The sequence below is a fragment of the Gracilinanus agilis genome, chromosome 3, assembly GCF_016433145.1.
Source record: "Gracilinanus agilis isolate LMUSP501 chromosome 3, AgileGrace, whole genome shotgun sequence".
Taxonomy (NCBI): domain Eukaryota; kingdom Metazoa; phylum Chordata; class Mammalia; order Didelphimorphia; family Didelphidae; genus Gracilinanus; species Gracilinanus agilis.
In genome coordinates this window covers 407,414,693-407,434,780 of record NC_058132.1, presented here as the reverse complement: position 1 = coordinate 407,434,780, position 20,088 = coordinate 407,414,693, and the positions used below count along the sequence as shown (strand labels likewise).

The window sequence follows — 20,088 nt, the reverse complement described above, 5'->3', positions numbered from 1 at the left end:
AATATACAATTTGGAAGCTAAGCCCAGAACACATCATATTGGAAAATACAGTAATTGGAGTCTTGGGCTGGGGACCAAGGGAATCATGTAGTCTTCTAGGTTATATTGACCTAAGAAAAAGGAGGAGTTAAAGAAGTCAATCTTCTCACTCTGTGATGGCTTTCCTAGATCCTTCAGAAGACCTATAGGGGCCAGCTGGGTAGCTCAGTAGATTGAGAGCTAGAGACAGGACGTTCTAGGTTCAAATCTGGTCTCAGACACTTCCTAGCTGTGTGACCCTGGGCAAGTCACTTAACCCCCATTGCCTACCCTTACCACTCTTCTGCCTTGGAGCCAATACACAGTATTGACTCAAAGACGGAAGGTAAGGGTTTCAAACAAACAAAAACAGAAAACAAAACAAAACAAAACGAAACAGAAAAAAAGACCTATACATAGAAGTACTAAAATTATGAATGGGGAAAAATGGTAAAGAGGTTATAAAAGACAAACCTTGATTGTGAAGCTTACACATTGGATTTTAGAACATCATATGTAGAATTCTAGAGGCGATTAGGCAGTGTAGTGAATAGAGTGCCAGACCTGAAGTCAGGAAGACTCATCTTCATGAGTTCAAATATGGCTCTGGACACTTACTAGCTGTGTGATCCAGAGCAAGTCATTTAACTCTGTTTGCCTCAGTTTCCTCATCTGCAAAATGATCTGGAAAAGGAAATGGTAACCCACACAGGTATCTTTGTCAAGAAAACCTTAAAGCAGACAACAACTGTGGGAAGCCAAGTAAATTTTCTTCTTTGGTACCCTTTTCCTCCCATTCCCTCATGAGCCAATAAGGAGAAAAACTGTATTGCCAATTATATTCAGTGTGATTGAAAGTATTATGTCATTTGAAAGGCCCAAGAGGATATTTTAATGTAGTCATATGAAAGGGACTCCAATCAACTAGAAAGAGTCATTTTCAGAACATAATACTATTGATTACACAAGAATTTTGAAAAATAAAAGTTGTACCTTTACCAATGCTGGTGAATTCTGGTTTCTGTTTTTGGTCAGGCTTGACCTCTATCAGTTGTAATGAAAAAGCACTTTATTTTCCTTTCTTTCCTAGGTGCAAAGCCTGCTTCACTACCTAGTTCCAAATACCTGTGGTAACCAAGGCATGGAAAAAGTTAAATTCTGAGGTATGATTCATAACAGTCTGGAATATAAACCAAAGATTTAGCTTTCAAAAGAGTTTATGTGTTATACTGAAAGTAGGAAGTGTGTTTGCTAGCTCAGGTTCTCAAGCCAGATTAATTTCTTTTTGTTGAAAACTTCACAGTTATATTGCCAGTTAATATTGCTACTCTCTGCCTTTGTCCTCTCTTGGATATGATGAAATCCACTTGTTTAAAGTGAATCTAGAACTTGGTTGGCAGCAAGCTACTCTAGCCCTCACCTTGTATTGTGATCCATATCCCCCCTCTGCCCCCCCCCCCCCCCCGCCAAATATTTTAACAACCACCTCGGTGTGGGTAGGGCGCACTCTGAAGAGATCTTGCTACAACAGTCTGAAATATTTGCCTCATCACAGTTTTAAGGCAATCGTGTATAGTGAAAATAGGTCTATGGAAAGATACACAACCTATTTGTCCTTAGAATCAGGTGCCTAGAAACTCCTTTTCCAGAAAAGTTGCCACAAATAATACATTGATTTACTGCTCTGGGGATAAGTTTCTCTCATTGAAAAGTGATGACATTAAGTTGAACCAACTCCCAGTATTGCTCTGAATTATTCTTACTGTTCCTTCAGCGTGCTCAGGCTCCTACAAAGAAAATAAATATTAAAATCAAGGGGCTTCAAGACCTCATTCTCCATTACTCCCAGCCAAAAAAACAAAGGAAAACAAACAAGAAAGCCTACCACCCTGGCTGCCAATACTTTATGAATTTACCACACATAGTAACGTCTTCATAGAAAATGATTTATTTGAACAAAAGCAAGAATAAGATTAAGCAGGAGTTAAATTTCATCTTGAAGGTGGTGTTAAATGAGGTTGGGGAGGAGGTGAAGGGAGGGAACAAGGAAAGAAAGTTACTTTTCTATGACTGGGTTTTATTCCATCAATCCCTCATGACCTTTTCACCTTTTTTTTGGACTTCAGGAACAGAGAAGAGATGTCTACTCAGATAACATTCTGCCCACCCCCCCAATCCCAAAAGTTCCAGAACAATCTCCTGTCACAGATTCACAAAGTGGCCTAAGAAATCCCTCTTCAGATCACTAACTTAAAAAAAAATAAAATCTCAACTTTGTATTGATTGTGAAAAAGTGTGTGGCTTTGAAAACATTAAGTACTATATACATGTGACCTATTATTATCAATTATAGTTAATATGGCACATAAGTCAAAAACCCTTATAAAACAAATTCTTTGTTCTTATCATCTTGTGCCTGGGCTTCTGTGTACAATAAGATTGTAAGTTCTTTGATGGTGGAAACTATGTTGTCAGCTTTCATTTCTATATCCCCCAACTGTCTTAATATCTGGCAGATAGCAGAAACTAATAAATGTTTGTCGAGCTGAATTGAACTGACTTTTTTTCTTGGTGGGGATGAAGCAGAAATCTGAGGGCAATATCTCGGGAAGAAAATACTTTGTAACTTCATTAAAAGCAATGAGTAAAATTTCTTAAGAGAATTTTACAGGTCCATAAGTCAGTGGGATGAGAAGAGATTCTTTGCATTGCCAATAACACCAAAATATGCTATTTTTCATGGTTTTTTTGTTTTGTTTTGTTTTAAGAAAGCAAATAAATTGTGAAAGATGCAGATGGAGGAAAGAAAAATATGTATTTCACAGACTTTGAAAAAGTACATACATTTAATGATAGTGACATAAATACAGTCCTTACTAATGAACAAATCACAGAATTAAAATTTCATTTTTCTTGTACTTCACACAATTACATTTCAGTAATTTTCTTAATACAATGATAAATTGAGTCCAGGTGTAGACAGATAGAATACAACTGTTGGTGAAGCAAGTCATGTTTGTATATTCACCAAGTGGTTTGGATAGGAGAAACAAATGGTTTATAGGAATATAATAAAATGAAAGATTTGATGGTTCTTCTTTCCTTCAGTTACTTATTTTTGCAATGTACTCACAAAAAATACAGTTGTAACTCCCTCTGCCTGACCCTACCACTTTTCATGGCGTTCACAATAAACCCAAGTTCAAATGAAGTTATCATTTGTAACAGTCCATTACTCAGGAATCTGGGCTTGTTTCTGAACTATGTATGAAATGTTCTTATACTGACAACACCACACAGGTTGTTAAGAACAAGGATAAAAACGTATAGCTACTAGGTTATATTTAAGGGGGGAAAAAAGAATTCACAGAATTTACTGGCACACACATTGCGAACATAAAAAAGTAATAGAGAGGCAGTATGGGGTAGTGGAGAAAGATCTGGACTCAGGAGACCTGTGTTTCACACTGACCTCTAACACTAACACTAGCTGTGGAACCTTAGACTAGTCATTTAAACTCTTCTCAGTCTCCTTTTCCTTGAAGCAAAATGGGGTTAATACTTGCTATTCTTATCTTACATGGTTATCATGAGCAAAGAAAGCCCTTTGTAAATCTTAGAATTCTTGCTGATGTTTAGTTGTTTTTCAGCCAAGTCCAATTCTTTGTGACCCCTTTGTCGATTTTCTTGGCAAAGACAATGGAATGGTTTTCCATTTCCTTCTCCAGCTCATTTTACAGATGAGGAAGCTGAGGCAAACAGGGCTAAGTGACTTGCCTAAGGCTACAGGGCTGGTTAAGTTTCAGAGGCCAGATTTGAACTCAGGGAGGTGAGTTTTCCTGGGTCTAGACCCAGCACTCTTATCTACAGTGCCTTCTAGCTGCTCTCTTAGAATCCTATATAATTATGGTTATTAGTTAGAAATAGCTGGAAAAGTTTCTTCACTGTGTAATAACACTCCATGTCAGATGGAAGAATATTATTATTATTGTTATTGACAATGTGGTCCCAGAGCCAGGAAAATGGGTTCAAGTCTGCCTCTGACACTGTCTGATTACCTCTGATTAAGTCACTTAAACTCTCAGTGATATAGGTAACTTTCTAAGATAACAGCTTCCAAAACAGATGCTTATCTGGAATGGTAAAGGCAGCTTTATCAATCAGAAATTCCTTTTATCAATTTCCCTATTATTAACTTTGCCATCTCTTCTTTAAAAAAAAATTATGCCAACTTGGAGGCTCTGGGGATTGATTTGACTTTGTATATCAGAAATAACAAAAATAATGAGAATATAATTCCCTCTCCCTGAAATATTGGGGACAGAATAGTGAGACTATTACCTCCCTTTTGGTTACTATGCCTTTTTTAAAAAATAGCCTCACATACATTTCTGGTTGCCATGCCACACTATCTCACTTTGAGCTTGCAATCTTATGAATTCCCCATATCCTTTACATATGAACTGCTGTGTGGCCATACTATCTCAAGTCTATATTTGTGAACTGATTTTTTTTGGAGCACCAAAGTAGAACTTTACATTTATCCCTATTATATTTTAACTTATAAGTTTTGGCCCATTACTTTAGCCCACTAAAGATTCTTCTTGATCCAGATTCTGTCAAAAAAAATATGTTAAGGGGGCAGCTGGGTAGCTCAGTGGATTGAGAGTCATGCCTAGAGACAGGAGGTCCTAGGTTCAAACCCGGCCTCAGCCACTTCCCAGCTGTGTGACCCTGGGCAAGTCACTTGACCCCCATTGCCCACCCTTACCACTCTTCCACCTATGAGACAATTCACCGAAGTACAAGGGTTTAAAAAAAATTATGTTAACTATCCTTCTCAGCTTCAAGTCACTTGGAAATTTCAAGAGTATATTAGAGGGACTCACAAGAGAGAAGAAAGTAGTTTATGCTTTTATTACTGAAACTCTTATCTGACTGCTAGAAGTACGGGGAGTGATAGTGGACAGAATACTTCAAGAGTCTAAGGAATCAATAAAAGGCTAAATATTTCCATAGCCAAATATTTCACATATTTGCTATGAACTCAGGGAACCCTTGTAATTTTTCTGTGCCTCATTTCCATCATCTTTACTATGTGAAAATTACAAAGAACTCACTACTTCACAGATCTGTTAAGTGGACAAACTACAGTGATAAGAAATGAGGACTATGCTCATGACTATTGCACATGACAGTATTAAAGAAACAGAACCAATTGGTTTTTAGGGGCTATTTGCCTGTTTACTAAAAGGAGATGAGGTCACTGACTTGTTTTCAGTTGAGTACAATATATTCACAGATGGGATTCTGGCTCATGATTATATTATTTAATAGGCAAAGGACTTTCCCTGCGCCTGTGACCCATCTCTCCAAGTTATCCAGCACCTGTGTTAAGCTAATTATGTTTGTGTTCCAACTCTGCTCACTCTACTTTGATTACCACTTGTTTTCCCCAAAGGGTCAGGGTCCATTCAGGATTCCATGAAGCATCAGTGAAAGCAACGGCTAAAAGTAGAAAGCAGCTAACGCAAGGCAATCAAGCTGGAAATAATCAGAAACAACTAACATAGATATAGCCCAGACATAGTCATCAATGTATGCAGCTTTGGTTCAATCTTAAAACCCTCAGCAACTTTGTGTGGGGAAAAGAGAACTAAAACTTATTCTCTTCCTTCCCTCCTGACTTCACCCTGCCCTCTCCCATCAAAAGCAGTTATGTCAAAGGAGACAATGCATGGTTGTTGTCAGGTAAATTTGTTTTCACTGTCCATAACAGATAAATTTGTTCTAGGATATGCTACCCTCCTTGGCAGTCTAGAAATAAATTGGTTTAACTTTCTGGTTATAAGAATTCCACTTTAATGCTCCTTTTTAAGGAACCAACTGCAAGTGTCTGAGAAACATTCTAGGATATTCCAAACTAGCTTGTTAAAAGATGGGCATGTTAGAACCCACAAACGAAGGAGATCAACTCCCCATCCCAACTCCAGTCCCAACCCCTACAAACCACACACCATCCATGTACACGAAGTGGATAGACAAGGGCCATAATTGGCCTCCTCTGTGCCAGACACTTTATAAATCTCATTTGAGCCTCAAAACAACCCTGGGGCTTTCTCAGGGTCACACAGCTATTAAGTGTTTAAGGTCAAATTTGAACTCGGGTCTTTCTGACTCCAGACCCAGTGTTCTATCATCTACTGCTCTACCTAGTTAGTCGCCTCGCCAAAAGTAGACTAGATTCCAGTTCTCTTCCTTTCTGCCCATATGGTTTACAACCTCTCCGTTTCTTCTTTTGTAAAATGAAGCAGTTGGAAAGGTCCCTTCCCATCTCTAGGACTATGAGAACTTCTAGCAACCTTTTTAAAGTTTCCAGTGAAACCATGACAAGCTTAGTAAAAAAATTTTTTAGCTTTCCAAACAACTTCTAAAATAGTCATGCTATTTGTGTTCAGTATCTCATGATGAAAATTTCTTTTGTGAAAGAAAGGTTTTGCTATTTTGGAAGCTGAGGTGGAGAGAGGATTGGTGAACAGTGATAGGAATATGACCCCCTCCCATTCTACCTCCCCCCCCCCATGGAAACATTAAAAAATACACATAAGAGAGCAGAAGGGATTTTTAAAAGGGACACAGACAACACAAACAGGACGTTTTTGTCACTACCATGTTAAACTTAAAACACAAACTATACTAAGAGAAGTTCACAGTTACATATACATTTCTGTTCTATGTATATGTTTGCTGATATCGTTGGTTTGTATTAAATTTTAAAGGAAAAAGAAATGATTCACCCATCAACTGGTCTCATCAAACACTCCAAACAAACAACAATAACAGAAACCTTTGGCAAAACCTTGCTCCAGAGAGCAGAGTTCCTGTCTTCTTTTTCTCATCTTAGTTTTTGAATTCCAGTTTATTCTCAGTCCGATAGCCCTTTCTTTGGGGAGGTGGCTCTGTCTGGTGTCTGTGGCTCAACAGTACATCAAGGTTGCCTGTATCTTAATTTTGATATCCTGTGTCAATAAACCAGAGCATTGAACTCTAGCTCTTTATCTTATTGGAATGCTGTGACATTGTAACTCCATTGCAAAAGCAAGGACCACTTCACTAAAAATAGAAATCTCTGAGTCAAATTCTTCTGCCAACTGAATGCTCTTTTGAGATAACTGTTTTACTCAGGATATGGTATATAATAGAACAAAAGGATCCCACTCAGAAACACATAGCTTGTTGGCAGTGTTTACATAACACAAATTAAGGAGATATCTATTATTTGGTTAATTTGGTACACAGACTATCAATACACAGAAGTTCTTACTCTCAAGGGGGTAAGTGATGAAGGAGAAAGGGTTTAATCTTCTAGATTGGTAATTGCTTATCAAATTCTCCACTCCCCCCTCCCCCAAGAAATAATTTTGTTTCTAATGTTCAGAGAAATAGATATCACTGTGTAGGCTTCAAAGACCCTGATGAACTTCAACTTTCTTTTTTTTGTTTATTTTTTCAAACAGAAAATATATATAGAGCTTATCTATAACTTATGTCATAAAGTGAGCCTGTAAAAGATGATCAATAGCAGATTCCCCAGATTTAACACTCTGGCAGATATGCAGAGCTATGTAGCAATACTTTTTCCCTTTGAGGTACAACATCCAAATCCCAAGAGACACTAGAACTTGACCTAAATTAACATTGGCCTTTCACACTGTCATTGGTATCAAATGAAATGTTTCCTGGATTAATCTGATGTAGTTGAGGCAACCTGACCTCTAGAGGCTTGTCAGTGGAGGACTGAATAGTCTGATTTCTCTTTCTCAACATTTGTCCAACTCCCATCATGGGAAACCTGCCTCTACTTTTCACACAATTTGGACTACCCAGAGGATGTGCAGTGCCATTAGGAGGAACTGCCGGAGGGGAACACATGCTCTCTTCCCTTGAAGGGCTATTTTTTTCTTCATAGGTAAAAGAGACTGGAGTAGAATGGGTAGGAGCTTTGCTAGGGGAGATGCTCCCCAATGGTAAAACTGGTGATAATGTCCTCTCATTAGAGTTTCTTCGTAAAATGTTCACTGGTGAACTCAAAATCCTATAGTGATGAGTTGGAGAAAGTAATTCTAATTGGTCCTCTCGATCAACAGATTCAAAGGACCGTACAACATCTAGGACTAAATGAGCTTCCTTTGACTGGATCCCCAGGCTTGCAGGTTCTTGCTGATTAATCTCCTGCTTCTTCATAATTCTTGGGGTCCTGGGATGCTGAATTTCAAGATATTCCAAAGAACAAGAAGCAATACACCCAGTCTTGGCTCCTGTAGCAGCTTCATGAAAGGGGCTAAGGCCACGAAATGATTCTGCAATCAAGAAAAGCAAATTATAGAAAAAGTCATAAGTGTCTGGTTCCACTTGCCTAATATCAACAGGAAAATTGAAGACAGGAGGAAAATACAGAACTAACTTTTTTTCCTTTTTAAGACATTATAAATTAGTAATCAATAAAAATATTTTCACATACAAAGGCTAGAAAAATAAGATTGTACAAGAAACAATGTATCTATTACATACTCTATTAATTTTTTTTAATATATAGCATTTTTACTACATACAGAATATTGTCTTGGTTTTTTTCTGTGGCCCAACCTTAACTTTCCCCTACTCTCTTTTGTGTATTAAAAAAAACAAACAAACAAACCCTTACCTTCTGTCTTAGTTTCCATTCTAAGACAGTGAGGCAATTAAGGTTAACTGATTTGCCCAGGGTCACATAGCTAGGAAATGTCTCGAGGCCAAATTTGAAATCAAGTCCTCCTGGATCCAGACATGATGTTCTATCAATTGTGCCGCCCAGTTGCCCTATTTTGGGGGTATTTTAAAAATATGTGTTGCTCTTTTTTTCTTCTTTCTCTTTCATTACCACTACTTCATCTCCCCAAGTCCACATCCCCAAACCCTCCCAGATAAAAGACTTTCCTTTAACAAATGGGGTCAAACAAAACCAAATTTTTGTGCTTATATTCTATCACTTCTCATAAAAGGTAGAAGGTGTGCTTCATCTTGAGTCTTCTGGAATTGTCATGATTACAAACCATTTATGTATAAATAAATTGTTTAAAATCCATTTTTGCTAGCACTTAATTAGGCAAAATAGTGTCTAATAATTTCCTTTGTTTTCTCTTTGTCTGTTGTGAGTTCTACTTTTTCATCTGTGAAATTAACAATTTGGCTTTTCTTTCTTTTTTATTTTAAATTGGATTAGCAAATGGCATGCCTGTTAGTTTCTTTTTTTAAAATAAAAAACCTCACATGAGAGAATAGTAAAAATGGAAACAATAAAAGGAGATAAGCAGGGAAACTATATTTTATTTAAATGTACTATAGAAAATTAAATAATTTTGTGTGTATGTATATACCCCAAATGAAGACCACAGATATTTAAAGGAAAATCAAATTGAATTTCAGGGGGAAATAGACAGTCATTTTGGAGAATCTTTAATTTGCCCTTTTCTTATTTAGCCACATTTAAGCAAAATATAGGCATAAAAAAAGTTAACGTGATAGTTTTCTGGCAATTACTCAATGGGAAAGGAATGTAAAGGAGTATGCATATTTTCAGGTTTGCATAGCACTCTTTACATAAAAAATATAGAATAATCAAACATATCCAGTATTAATCATAACACAAAATCATGATCAATAAGGGTAATTTAAAGACCAAAAGACCTAAATGGATATAAAAGAACATGTGAGTCAAAAAAACTAATTATAGACATGACAGAAAATTTTATCAAAGAAAAATTTTATTTATGTACATATACACACACAAATATATTTTTTATTTTAATTTTTAAACCCTTACTTTCCATATCAGAATCAATACTGTGTATTGGTTCTAAGGCAAAAAGGCAGTAAGAGTTAGTGACTTGTCCAGAGTCACACAACTAGGAAATATTTGAGGACAGATTTGAACCTAGCACCTCTTGACTCTAAGGTCTGGAGCTCAAATCCACTGAGCCACCTCGATGCCTTCACCAAAGAAAAGTATAATGAACATAAGAAAACTTGTGAGATGTAGCCAAAGAAGTTCTAATGGTAAAAGTTATATCTCAAAATATTAATCAACAAAAGAGAACAGCTATAAAAACCCACAAACAAAAATACAAATTTTGAAAAGCAATAAAATTTAAAAACATTTGATTTATAAATAAAAATGAGGTTTTGAAGAATGAGTTTTTATGAAGACTAGTAAAGTAGAAAAATCATTAACTAATTTTATTTTTTAAAGAAGGGAATACCAATTACCATTATAGAAAATATATAAAAAGAAAAATCATGAACAATAAAAAGGAAATAAAAGGTATACTTAGAAATCATTTTGACCAATTACAGGTCAACAAAATGGATAACTTAACAAACTCATTTTTATAAAAATATAAAATATTTGAAGAAGACATCAAGTCACTTAATCTTCTAAGTGCAGTTCCCTTAGGGCTGCAGGAAATGACCCATATTATATAGAATGAATTAAATTTGAATTTTTTTTCACTTGGGAATTCCCTGTAAAATCAGAGGTACAGTACCTATTCTTATCACTATGAAGTAGATAAGGAATAGAGAAAAGGGACTTGCATGTACAATAATATTTAAAGCAGCATTTTTTAGTGTAGAAGATAATTGGAAACAAAATAGGTCCCCATCAACTGGGGAACAGCTGAACAAAATTATTGTAATATGAATGCAATGGAAATGAGGAATAAGAAAAATATATAGCAGGACATGTGTGAACTGATGAAGTAAGCAGAATAGGGAGAAAAATGCATGCATTTGACCATGGTAATGTATGGGGAAACATCTCTGATAACCTTTGATTACAGAAACAACCAATCAGCATTTCAAAAGATAAAAAAATGAAACATCTTAGAAATTTAATGGACTAAAGGCATGGATATGCATTTTCAGATACAGTCAATATATTTATTTGTTTTGCTTAACTATACATATTTGGTACAAAGAAGGGCTTTACCTTGGTGGGGGAGGGAGGAAGATATTTTGGTGGCAGTGACAGATAATGAAAAACAAAATATCAAAAAAGCATCTTAAAAGTTAAAATAAATTAAAAGAATGAGATAAAGGTAAAATAAACAATATTAAAAAAACAAACAACCTTAAAGTAATATGTTGTCTATTATTAATGTTTCATTAATGTCAAATTCCTGTTTGGAATTTATGTCAGGAAAGAAAGAGGGAAGACCCACAAATTTGCTTTTGATAAAAAAAAATAGATTCAAGCTCAATTTGCAACATGATCCATTTCTACTTTTTTCTTCCAAAATGTATTGTAGGTATAAATGGCTTGCCTTAATGGCCCAGCGTAGGCAGCTGCCTAAGTGGTGTGATATGAGGAGTGATTTAGGGGCCCTGGCAAATCTCCCAGCTGAAAAACATCTCCTTTGTAGCCCAGTCTCCCTGTTCCCAACACCCCATGCTCATTCCTGCCTCTTTGCTTTTGATCATGCTGTTTCCTTACTGAAGGCCCTCCTCCCTAATCCTTCTAGTTCTGCCTCCCCATAAAGCCTCTTACTTCTCCAGCCCACACAGATATCTCCCTTCTTTGACCTTCTGTTGTGCATATAATTGGTAACACAGCTAGACATGTACTTGTTCTCTGTTTTACGTGCCTTAACCTTGTCTCTTCGATAAGACTGTACATTTTGAAGGTAGGAACCAGGTATTAAACTTCTATATCTTAACAGGACCAAGGACGACACTGGGCATATGGAAGGCATTCCATAAATACATCTAGGTTGATTGATGAAGTAAATTACATTTGACTAACCTTTTTCTGGGAAATTAGACTTGGTAGCTTTCTGGTCCTTTCTGGCTTTTGTGTTTTGAATCTGTGTGATGAGACAAGCAGATGGCTGCTGCTTGTATGAAGTCATGTACTTATCTAGTGTTTTTGGAAATGGTCGATGAAGAAAATCCCCTTTCTTCTCTTGCTCTTTAAGCTTTTTGTCCTTTGAATCGAGAGAAAAAAAAACAGAGAAAAATCAATCTGATTCCTTTTTAAAACACAAACTAGAAATGTTGGACCATCCCACTATGTGCTGTATTTAAAGAAAGAAAAAGAAGTCACAGTTAATCTAGGGAATTAAATGTTCATTGAAATTCTGCTACCCTGTGCTCCTAGAAGGATCTGATGTCTTCTGGGTCCTTTGAACCATACTGTTTCAAGGAATTCCATCCAAAGGCAAGGTCATTCTTGTAAGGTCACTTATTCTGGGTCACTTGGAGAAGGACATATAAATCTAGGCCATCATAAATCTACCATCTGCCTTTAAAGTGATACCCTGAGATTCTGTTCATAGCATTTACTTGCAAGGGCAGCACTAAATTTAAAAGCTTCTAATTTATTTTAAACCAATATGCATTGAGGAGAGTCAAGGAAGTGAACAGCAGATTTATGACTACAAATTAGTTGGTCAGTAATCTTCTGAATATTGGAATTTGGTTTGGGTAGAAAGGGTAGACTTTTCTACTCACTATTCTTACTACTATACCATTGATATATTTAATCCCATGTATATATACTGAAGGGGGAAGGTTATATATTTGCCTTTAAATTTATGAATCCCCAATTCCATGGCATATCAGAGCCATTTCTTAGGGGATTCAGTGCATTTAAAATAAGCAGGTTTGGTTGGGAAGAAGAAAGTTTGGACAAAGAGGGCTTTCGCCTTCTCCCAATAGAACAAGGATAGATTAGATTCCTCTGAAATTCTACTTGTGCCTGGCTTCAGGCATCACCCATCACCCTCCACCTGGTAGTTTTGCCTTTTTTTGTATCCCTTAGTATCACTTCACACAATGATTAGCATATATAGTAGGTACTTAGTAGGTGTTTATTCGCCCTTTCCTCCTTGACTCTTTTGGGGTAGAAGTTTTGCCTGGGTTATTATTATTTTGTGAACAGTTTGTTATTTATTAGCAAATGCTCCCAAAACACATTTTTTGCCTTTTTCTTTTTTCTTTGTTGGTTAAGCAAAACCAGTGAATTTAAATCACCTTAAATAAAATAAATTATCAAATGTTTTCATCTATAAAATGTCATTGCAAGTCATACCTTGAGACAACAATTAGTTTGTTTTAGTTTATAGACTAGAACACAGGGCCCTTTGCTTTTCTATCAAGTTTAAGAAAATAGTTAAATGCATATAAGAATATGCCTGGTTATCCGGACAAAGTAGGTCCTTGACCTGTTTTAATTCTTGTGTATTTAGATTATCCACATCTATCTCTTTATTTATACTCTTTAGGGAATTAGAGACTAAAAAAAAACAAAATAAAGACTGATATTATTTAGAGAAAGATGATTTAAGAATCATACTGACTACAGCGAAAGAACTATTTAAAAAAAATTTTTTTTAAACCCTTGTACTTCAGTGTATTGTCTCATAGAAGAGTGGGCATCATAAGGGTGGGCAATGGGGGTCAAGTGACTTGCCCAGGGCCACACAGCTGGGAAGTGGCTAAGGCCGGGTTTGAACCTAGGACCTCCTGTCTCTAGGCCTGACTCTCACTCCACTGAGCTACCCAGCTGCCCCCGAAAGAACTATTTTAAAGGATTATAGTAGGAAGAATTGAGCACAGGGGAAAAGAGTTGCTATGGATTTAAAGCCTTTGCTGCTTTTCTAAAGTTTATAAGAGTAGATTGTCACCTGAGTTCTTTGTTCTTTAAAATGAAGGGGATATTACACTTTTGACCAGTATCACAAAGGTATTGCTTCTCTGTTCTTCTATCTCCAGTATCTCCTCCTCTGTTTCTTTCCTTCAAATAGTCTGTTCATTCTCTTCTTCATCCTCTTGCTGAACAATCAAAAAGAACCCACTGTGTAGAAATTCATCTTCCAACTCAGAGGATATGAGATTGGTCTTTTCCAGGACTAGAAAGATCACAAATTCTATGATTCCTCAGTTGAGGAGTTAGACCCTTACCCCACTATTGAGACACCCAATGGGAGATCTATCTGAATAGACTTACACATACTAACTGGAATAAAGATGATTGTTAATGGAAACTGAATTGAAACTGCTAGAACTTTTGTGTGGGTATTATCACTATTAAAAGGAAATATTCTTCCTGACCTTAAATTCTTTTTTAATGTTTAAAATCCAATTGGCAAGCACATACTTGACCTCACAAAAGGATTCTGATTTTTATATTTTTGCCTTGAATTTAAAAGCACTTGCAATTGAAGAAAGCTTCATCTATTTTTCATTGACATCATTCTAAAGCTTTTCTAGGAAATATATTCTTGTATTTTCATAATTCCTTCCTAATAAAAAAATTTCAAGACATTTTGAAAATAAGTTGAATTTCATTATTTCTTTTTGTATGTGAAACTTATTTAAAGGAAGATATGTTAAGTGGCTCACATAAAATCATCCAGTGGTAGAGTCAGATGTAGGATCCAAAACATAGATTATATGCAATGCCCACCCTCCACTTGCCAGCAGGTGATGACCATGGGTGTGGAATGTGACTTACGATGTTAATTGTTGGTTTTGCTTTGCTATAGGGAAAAATAATAACAACTAATATTTATAGAAAACTTTTAAGTTTGCAAGGCATATATATTATTTCATTTGATCCTCATACCATGCCTTCAAGGTAGATGAAGACAATGCAGCAAAATGGAAAGTGCTGGATGGAACAGTTTCAAATTCTAGTTCAAACATTTACTATCTATGGGACTAAGTCATTTGACCTTGTTGGGTCTTGAGTTTCACCATATAATGCTGAGGGGCTTCAACTAGGGGAATTTTGATATCCTTTTAAGATCTTATTTGATGATACTTAAATATGAATATACTTATTGTTGTCTTCATTTTACAAGTAAGGTGACCAAGGCTTTCAGCACTCTCTACACTATTTTTTTTTCATCTTGATTTCCCTATCTCCCTGGTAGTCTTCAAGCCATTCTCAGGCCAGGATGACCCCAAATATGATCCATATAAATGCTTAAACCTACTCCATCTCCCCCAAATTATATATTTTGTGTCTTCTTTGGCAACCTACCCTCTGCTCTGAATATATTGGGAGGAGAAGATGTCAATGCAACTTGAAGAAAAATAAAGAAATTGAAGTCAAGATTTTTGATCCACAAGAGGTTTCCTATTCTTGACCCTAAATTGCATGATGATAATCACCTCCCAAAGAAGTATAGCCTTGGGGAAAAGACCATGGAAAATGTCCGATAGCAGCCATGGCATAGAAGCCCAGGAATATGGGGTCAGGACCAGAGATTTGGTCTTTTTTTTCACTTCCATTAAGTTGTTCATGACACCCCAAAAAGGATCCTTCCTGTCTTTCTAGGCTGTCTTAAGTCAATGCCAGCATAGTTTAAAGAACTTCTTCTCTATTTTGTTCTGCCACCTTTTATGGATGTATCTCTATGTCCTTTAAGAAAAACTAACAAAGAAAAGCCTCTCACAAATCACTTTTCCTTTGCTTGGCCTATTATTGGCCTTTTCTAAAAAGGTCAGTCAATGTTGGTTTGGTTCTTCCATCTTTCATATCTTACTGAAAAATGGATCAAATCTTCCTTATGTATTCATGAGCACTAAAATAATCAATACCAATTCCTGAGACTTATTTGTTAAAAAATTAATCCAAACAATAACAAAATTCAACATGGATATAAAATGACAGAAAAAATTATTTACAAATGAGGTAGATTTAAATTCACCCCATGTTAAAATATATTTTTGATTATTTTTGGCATATTTAGAAGCCCAGTTTATTGGCTGCATTCCTCTACTACATCCCCTTGAATAACCATTAAAATTTCAGAATTTCAAAAATGAAGAGGCAAAGAGCCAATAGAAATGACAGGTTTGAAAGTTTAAAATGTATAACAGACTGTAAAACAAGAGACAATTTTCTAAGAGAAGAAAGGTCTCCCAAGGCATCTTCTACTGATTAATAAAATCATTTGTCAACCCAAGAGAAATCAATGCCAGGGGGAAGACAAGTTAATGTATTAACCTATAAATTCTAAAGGCAATACCAAGGATTTTGGCTGTCTAGGAATGCATTCAAGTAAATTCCTTGATCTCTGCACATTAACATATTATGCTTATATTTTATTTCACGCTTATATTTTAGCCTAAGGAATCTCTACATTTGTCAGAGTTGGCTTAACAAAAGTATTTATAGTAATTTCATAGTAATCTCTTTTTGAGATGTTGATATTGCTATAGTATCAGTGTACACCTTGGTCATTCTCTGTAAAAAGAGACAAATACCTACCAGGAAACATGAAGGGTAATTTCACTGACTCTGAATGACTTTTTCCACATGAATCAATCAATCAATCTTTCCACAGCATTTATTTCATAGTTACATGTACTAGGCATTATGCTAGGCAATGAAAATACATTACTTTTCAATTATAACTTTTTATTTACATGAACTTTTTTCCTTTGGGGAAAAATACTGGGAAGTTTCATCAAGAGCCCAGTTCTTCCTCAGAAATAGCTTTAAAAAACACCTCTAAGTGAATGAATTAATGAAGGAAAAGAAGGATAGAAAAGAAGACAACTCTTAGAAAAGGAATAAAGAAGGATAAGGAAATGAACAAGCATTAGGGAAAGAAATCCAGCAAAATGAACATATAATATGGATTAAAAGATTGCAAAGAGCTATCAACAAAAGGAATTTTTTTCAAAAAAACTGATTTCAATTCTGGCCCAAGAAATAAAGCAGGACCTAGCATATGGTATATCAAGTTACAAAAGAAACACTAAAGAAAAATCAGAGGATGTGATATCAGTAAAGAAAGATTTGGCATCTTTAATGAGAAAGCTATTACTGATAACGAGAAATGACACCAACTGAGAGCAGAATGACAAATAAGTAAGAAACAACCGAATCTTACAAAATGTTGAAAGAAAGATATGTTATATAGAACTGAATGGGTTTATCAGAGAATGTTATTTTTGACTAGCATGTAAACAGGCTGTTCACAAAAAGATAACACATTTGGAAGCATAAAGGACTTAGAAACAAATGTAGAAACAGAGATTTTTAAACTGGACATTTATGCTATTAGAATAGTACTTTATTAAGGAAATATTACAGGCCGATCCAAGTCTAAATGAAGACTAAAACAATTTGCCTAGGAATGATCTTGTTAATATAATGTACAAAAATATTTTTAGAAATGCTTTTGCTGTAGTAAAGACCTGGAAACAAATTGAGTGGCCATCAATTAGGGAATAGCTGAATATATTTATGGTATATAAATGTGATGAAATATTTTTCATGCCATAAAAAATGATAAGCAGAATGGATTCTGAGAAAGTTTAGAAGATTTTTATGAACAGAATTAAGTGACCAAATCTAGGCAGACAATTTGCTCAGGGATAACAATAATGTAATGCAGGAAAACAATTTTGAAAGACTTTAAAGCTCTGATGCAGTGAGCAGCCAAACCTCAGAAGAATGATAATGAAAAATGCCTTCCACTGTGTGGCAGAGGGGTGACTGAATTGTACATCTGCTAATATGTTAACTTGTTTTACTTGATAAGTTTAATAGTTTCAAGGGAATTAGTGTGTAGTGATAGTAATGCAACCTCCCCCCTCCCCCTAAATCAAAAGGGAGTAATGAAATGTTAACATACAAAGAAGAGAACAAAAGAAACTTCAGAAGTATACAGAGACAACCAGGGCAGTATTGGAATTGTTAAGTTAAATTTGACATACACTTAAAGAGTGTAAAAAAACACTTTAAAAGTGTAAAAAAACTAAAAAACTATTAAGAGTTAAACTGTACATTAATAGAAGTTCAAAGGGTTTTTTTTTGTTTTGTTTTTTGTACATTGCAGCGTTCATATTTGCTGGTGTTTGTTAAGGTCATGATGAAAACATTTTAAAAAAATAATTGGGCCAAAGACATAGAAATAAAGAATACATTAAACTATCTTAAAGATAATTAGAAAAATCATGTAATATATCATAATTTAAGGGATGTTGTTCAAACTATTGTTACTTTTTTAATCTGAAATTTCTTTGCTGGAGTTATTATGACATAGTAATTCATGGTTCATTGGAAAAGAATGCTAGACTTAAAGTTAAAAGGGATAGGTGTGAATATCATCTCTGCCATTTACTACCTATGTATCTTGGGCAAGTCACTAGCCTCATTTTCCTCATCCATAAAATGAGATAGTTGGATAAAATGACCTCTAACTAAGATCTTTACTCTCAAACATGATCATTTGTGCAAGATCACTGATTGAGGGGCAGCTAGGTGGTAAAGTGAATAGAGTGCCAGGCCTGGAAGACATCTTTCTGAATTCAAATCTGGCTTCTGACCCTAGGTAAGTCATTTCACCCTGTTTGCCTTAGTTTCCTCATCTGTAAAATGAGCTGGAGAAGGAATTCGCAAACCACTCCAGTATTTTTGCCAAGAAAACTCCAAATGGGGTCACAAAGAGTTGGAGACAACTGGAAAATGACTGAACATCAAACTGACTTGGGAAATATGTAAGGTGGTATTTGAACCCAGGTCTACTTGACTGCTGCGAAGTCTAGCACTCTGGTCACACTAACATACTAAGAATGCTAACATGATAGAGAATATAAAATAAGTGGATTAATTCCTACAAATATCTGTTGTACATTATGTACAATGTGTATATTGTACAAATACAATATACAAATAGTAATTTCTACAAATACTTCTCTTCAAATTATCTCACTTTTCTTTCTTTCCTTATGCTCCTGTTTTTGTCATTGAATACTTGTACTGGTCAATCAATGACAGTTAAAATACAATTTATATTTAAAAATATATTTTCCTGAGAAGCAAGAAAACAGATTATTTTAATAGAAATGACATCCTGAAAGAGGCATCTAACTTTTCAAATTAAACAATATGTATTTTGGACAACTTTACTCAAGGGTACTTGTGAGGGATACAGTGGCATTAGAAGAAAGGACACCTATTTTAGAATGAATGAATGCATAAATGAAAAAGCATTTCATTATATGAAAAGGATTGAACTAAGGGCTGAGGAAACAAACAGAAAGTAAGGCTTCCTGTTCTCAAAGAGTTTGAATTTTAATAGGAAGAGACAACATATTTTGCAAGTTCCAACATCAAGTCAGATGGAAAGGCCCTGTGATTCCTATGCAGCAGAGCAGAAAGTAATGCATTTTCTTTAATGTCATTTCCATGGACAAAACCATATCTGATTCTAAGGTGGAATTGACAATGCCAAGAACTTTAGTAAAAAGAATTTTATTTTTTGGATATTTAGTTGTTGAGGCTCCTGAGGAGGCAGGGGTGAAGCAACGGAAGCTGAGGCTACAGCTGATATACTGCATTCCCAGAGATATGGCTTGGTAGCATTGATGGTCTGGAGGACATCACTATTCTAGGAGCTTTTGGGCTTACCTGCTTCTCAGTGACAGCTGGTCAACAGTTGGTGCTGATGGTATCTCGGATGGTAAGTCCCTTCTCCACTAAGATTACTCCTTTCAATGATGTCTATGGAGACTGGGTGGGTATTCCCGAAGGAATGGTGTTTGAGGGACTGCAACCACCCCAGATCTCTGAGTCGTAGCCTTTCTTTACTAGGATCAAGGAAGATGTGGTAGTCTAGGTGGTGAGGGCGATTTGATTCACCTACATTCTTCCTCTCTCCCATAGGATGCCTTGCTGTTTCAGTTAGATAGGCTTACTTGCCCTGTTTGTGGCAATCTGTCAGCACTGGATGATGGTTCCAGGGACCAAGCTATAAAAACAAGGCTGAAGGTCAAGGAGATGCTGCTATTTCTGGGACTCTTGAACTTATCTGTCTACTGGTGACAGCTGGCAGTTGGTAGTTGTAAAGATGGAGGTGGGATCTTTCTCTACTTTTGACACAGAAGATCCAGGTTCAAATTCTTGCTGTATCTCATACTGCATATATGGCCTTGGCTGAGTTACTTAACTTCTCTTAAGTTCCATTTTCCTTCCTTGTAAAATGAAAGAAGTGGACAAGAATGACCTGCTAA

At 35.8% G+C, this 20,088-nt stretch overlaps 1 protein-coding gene across 1 annotated transcript in view; it reads right to left on the bottom strand.

Moving 5' to 3' along the window:
* Positions 1-7,594: 7,594 nt before the first annotated feature.
* The window catches only part of HUNK (hormonally up-regulated Neu-associated kinase), a 130,573-nt gene continuing 118,079 nt past the window's right edge, over positions 7,595-20,088 (bottom strand). The window contains exons 9-10 of the mRNA XM_044666849.1: positions 11,858-12,038; positions 7,595-8,378 (exon numbers count right to left, since the gene is read on the bottom strand). Coding sequence (XP_044522784.1) covers positions 7,711-8,378; positions 11,858-12,038 — 849 coding nt within the window. The 3' untranslated portion in view covers positions 7,595-7,710. The remainder of the gene's footprint in view (positions 8,379-11,857; positions 12,039-20,088) is intronic.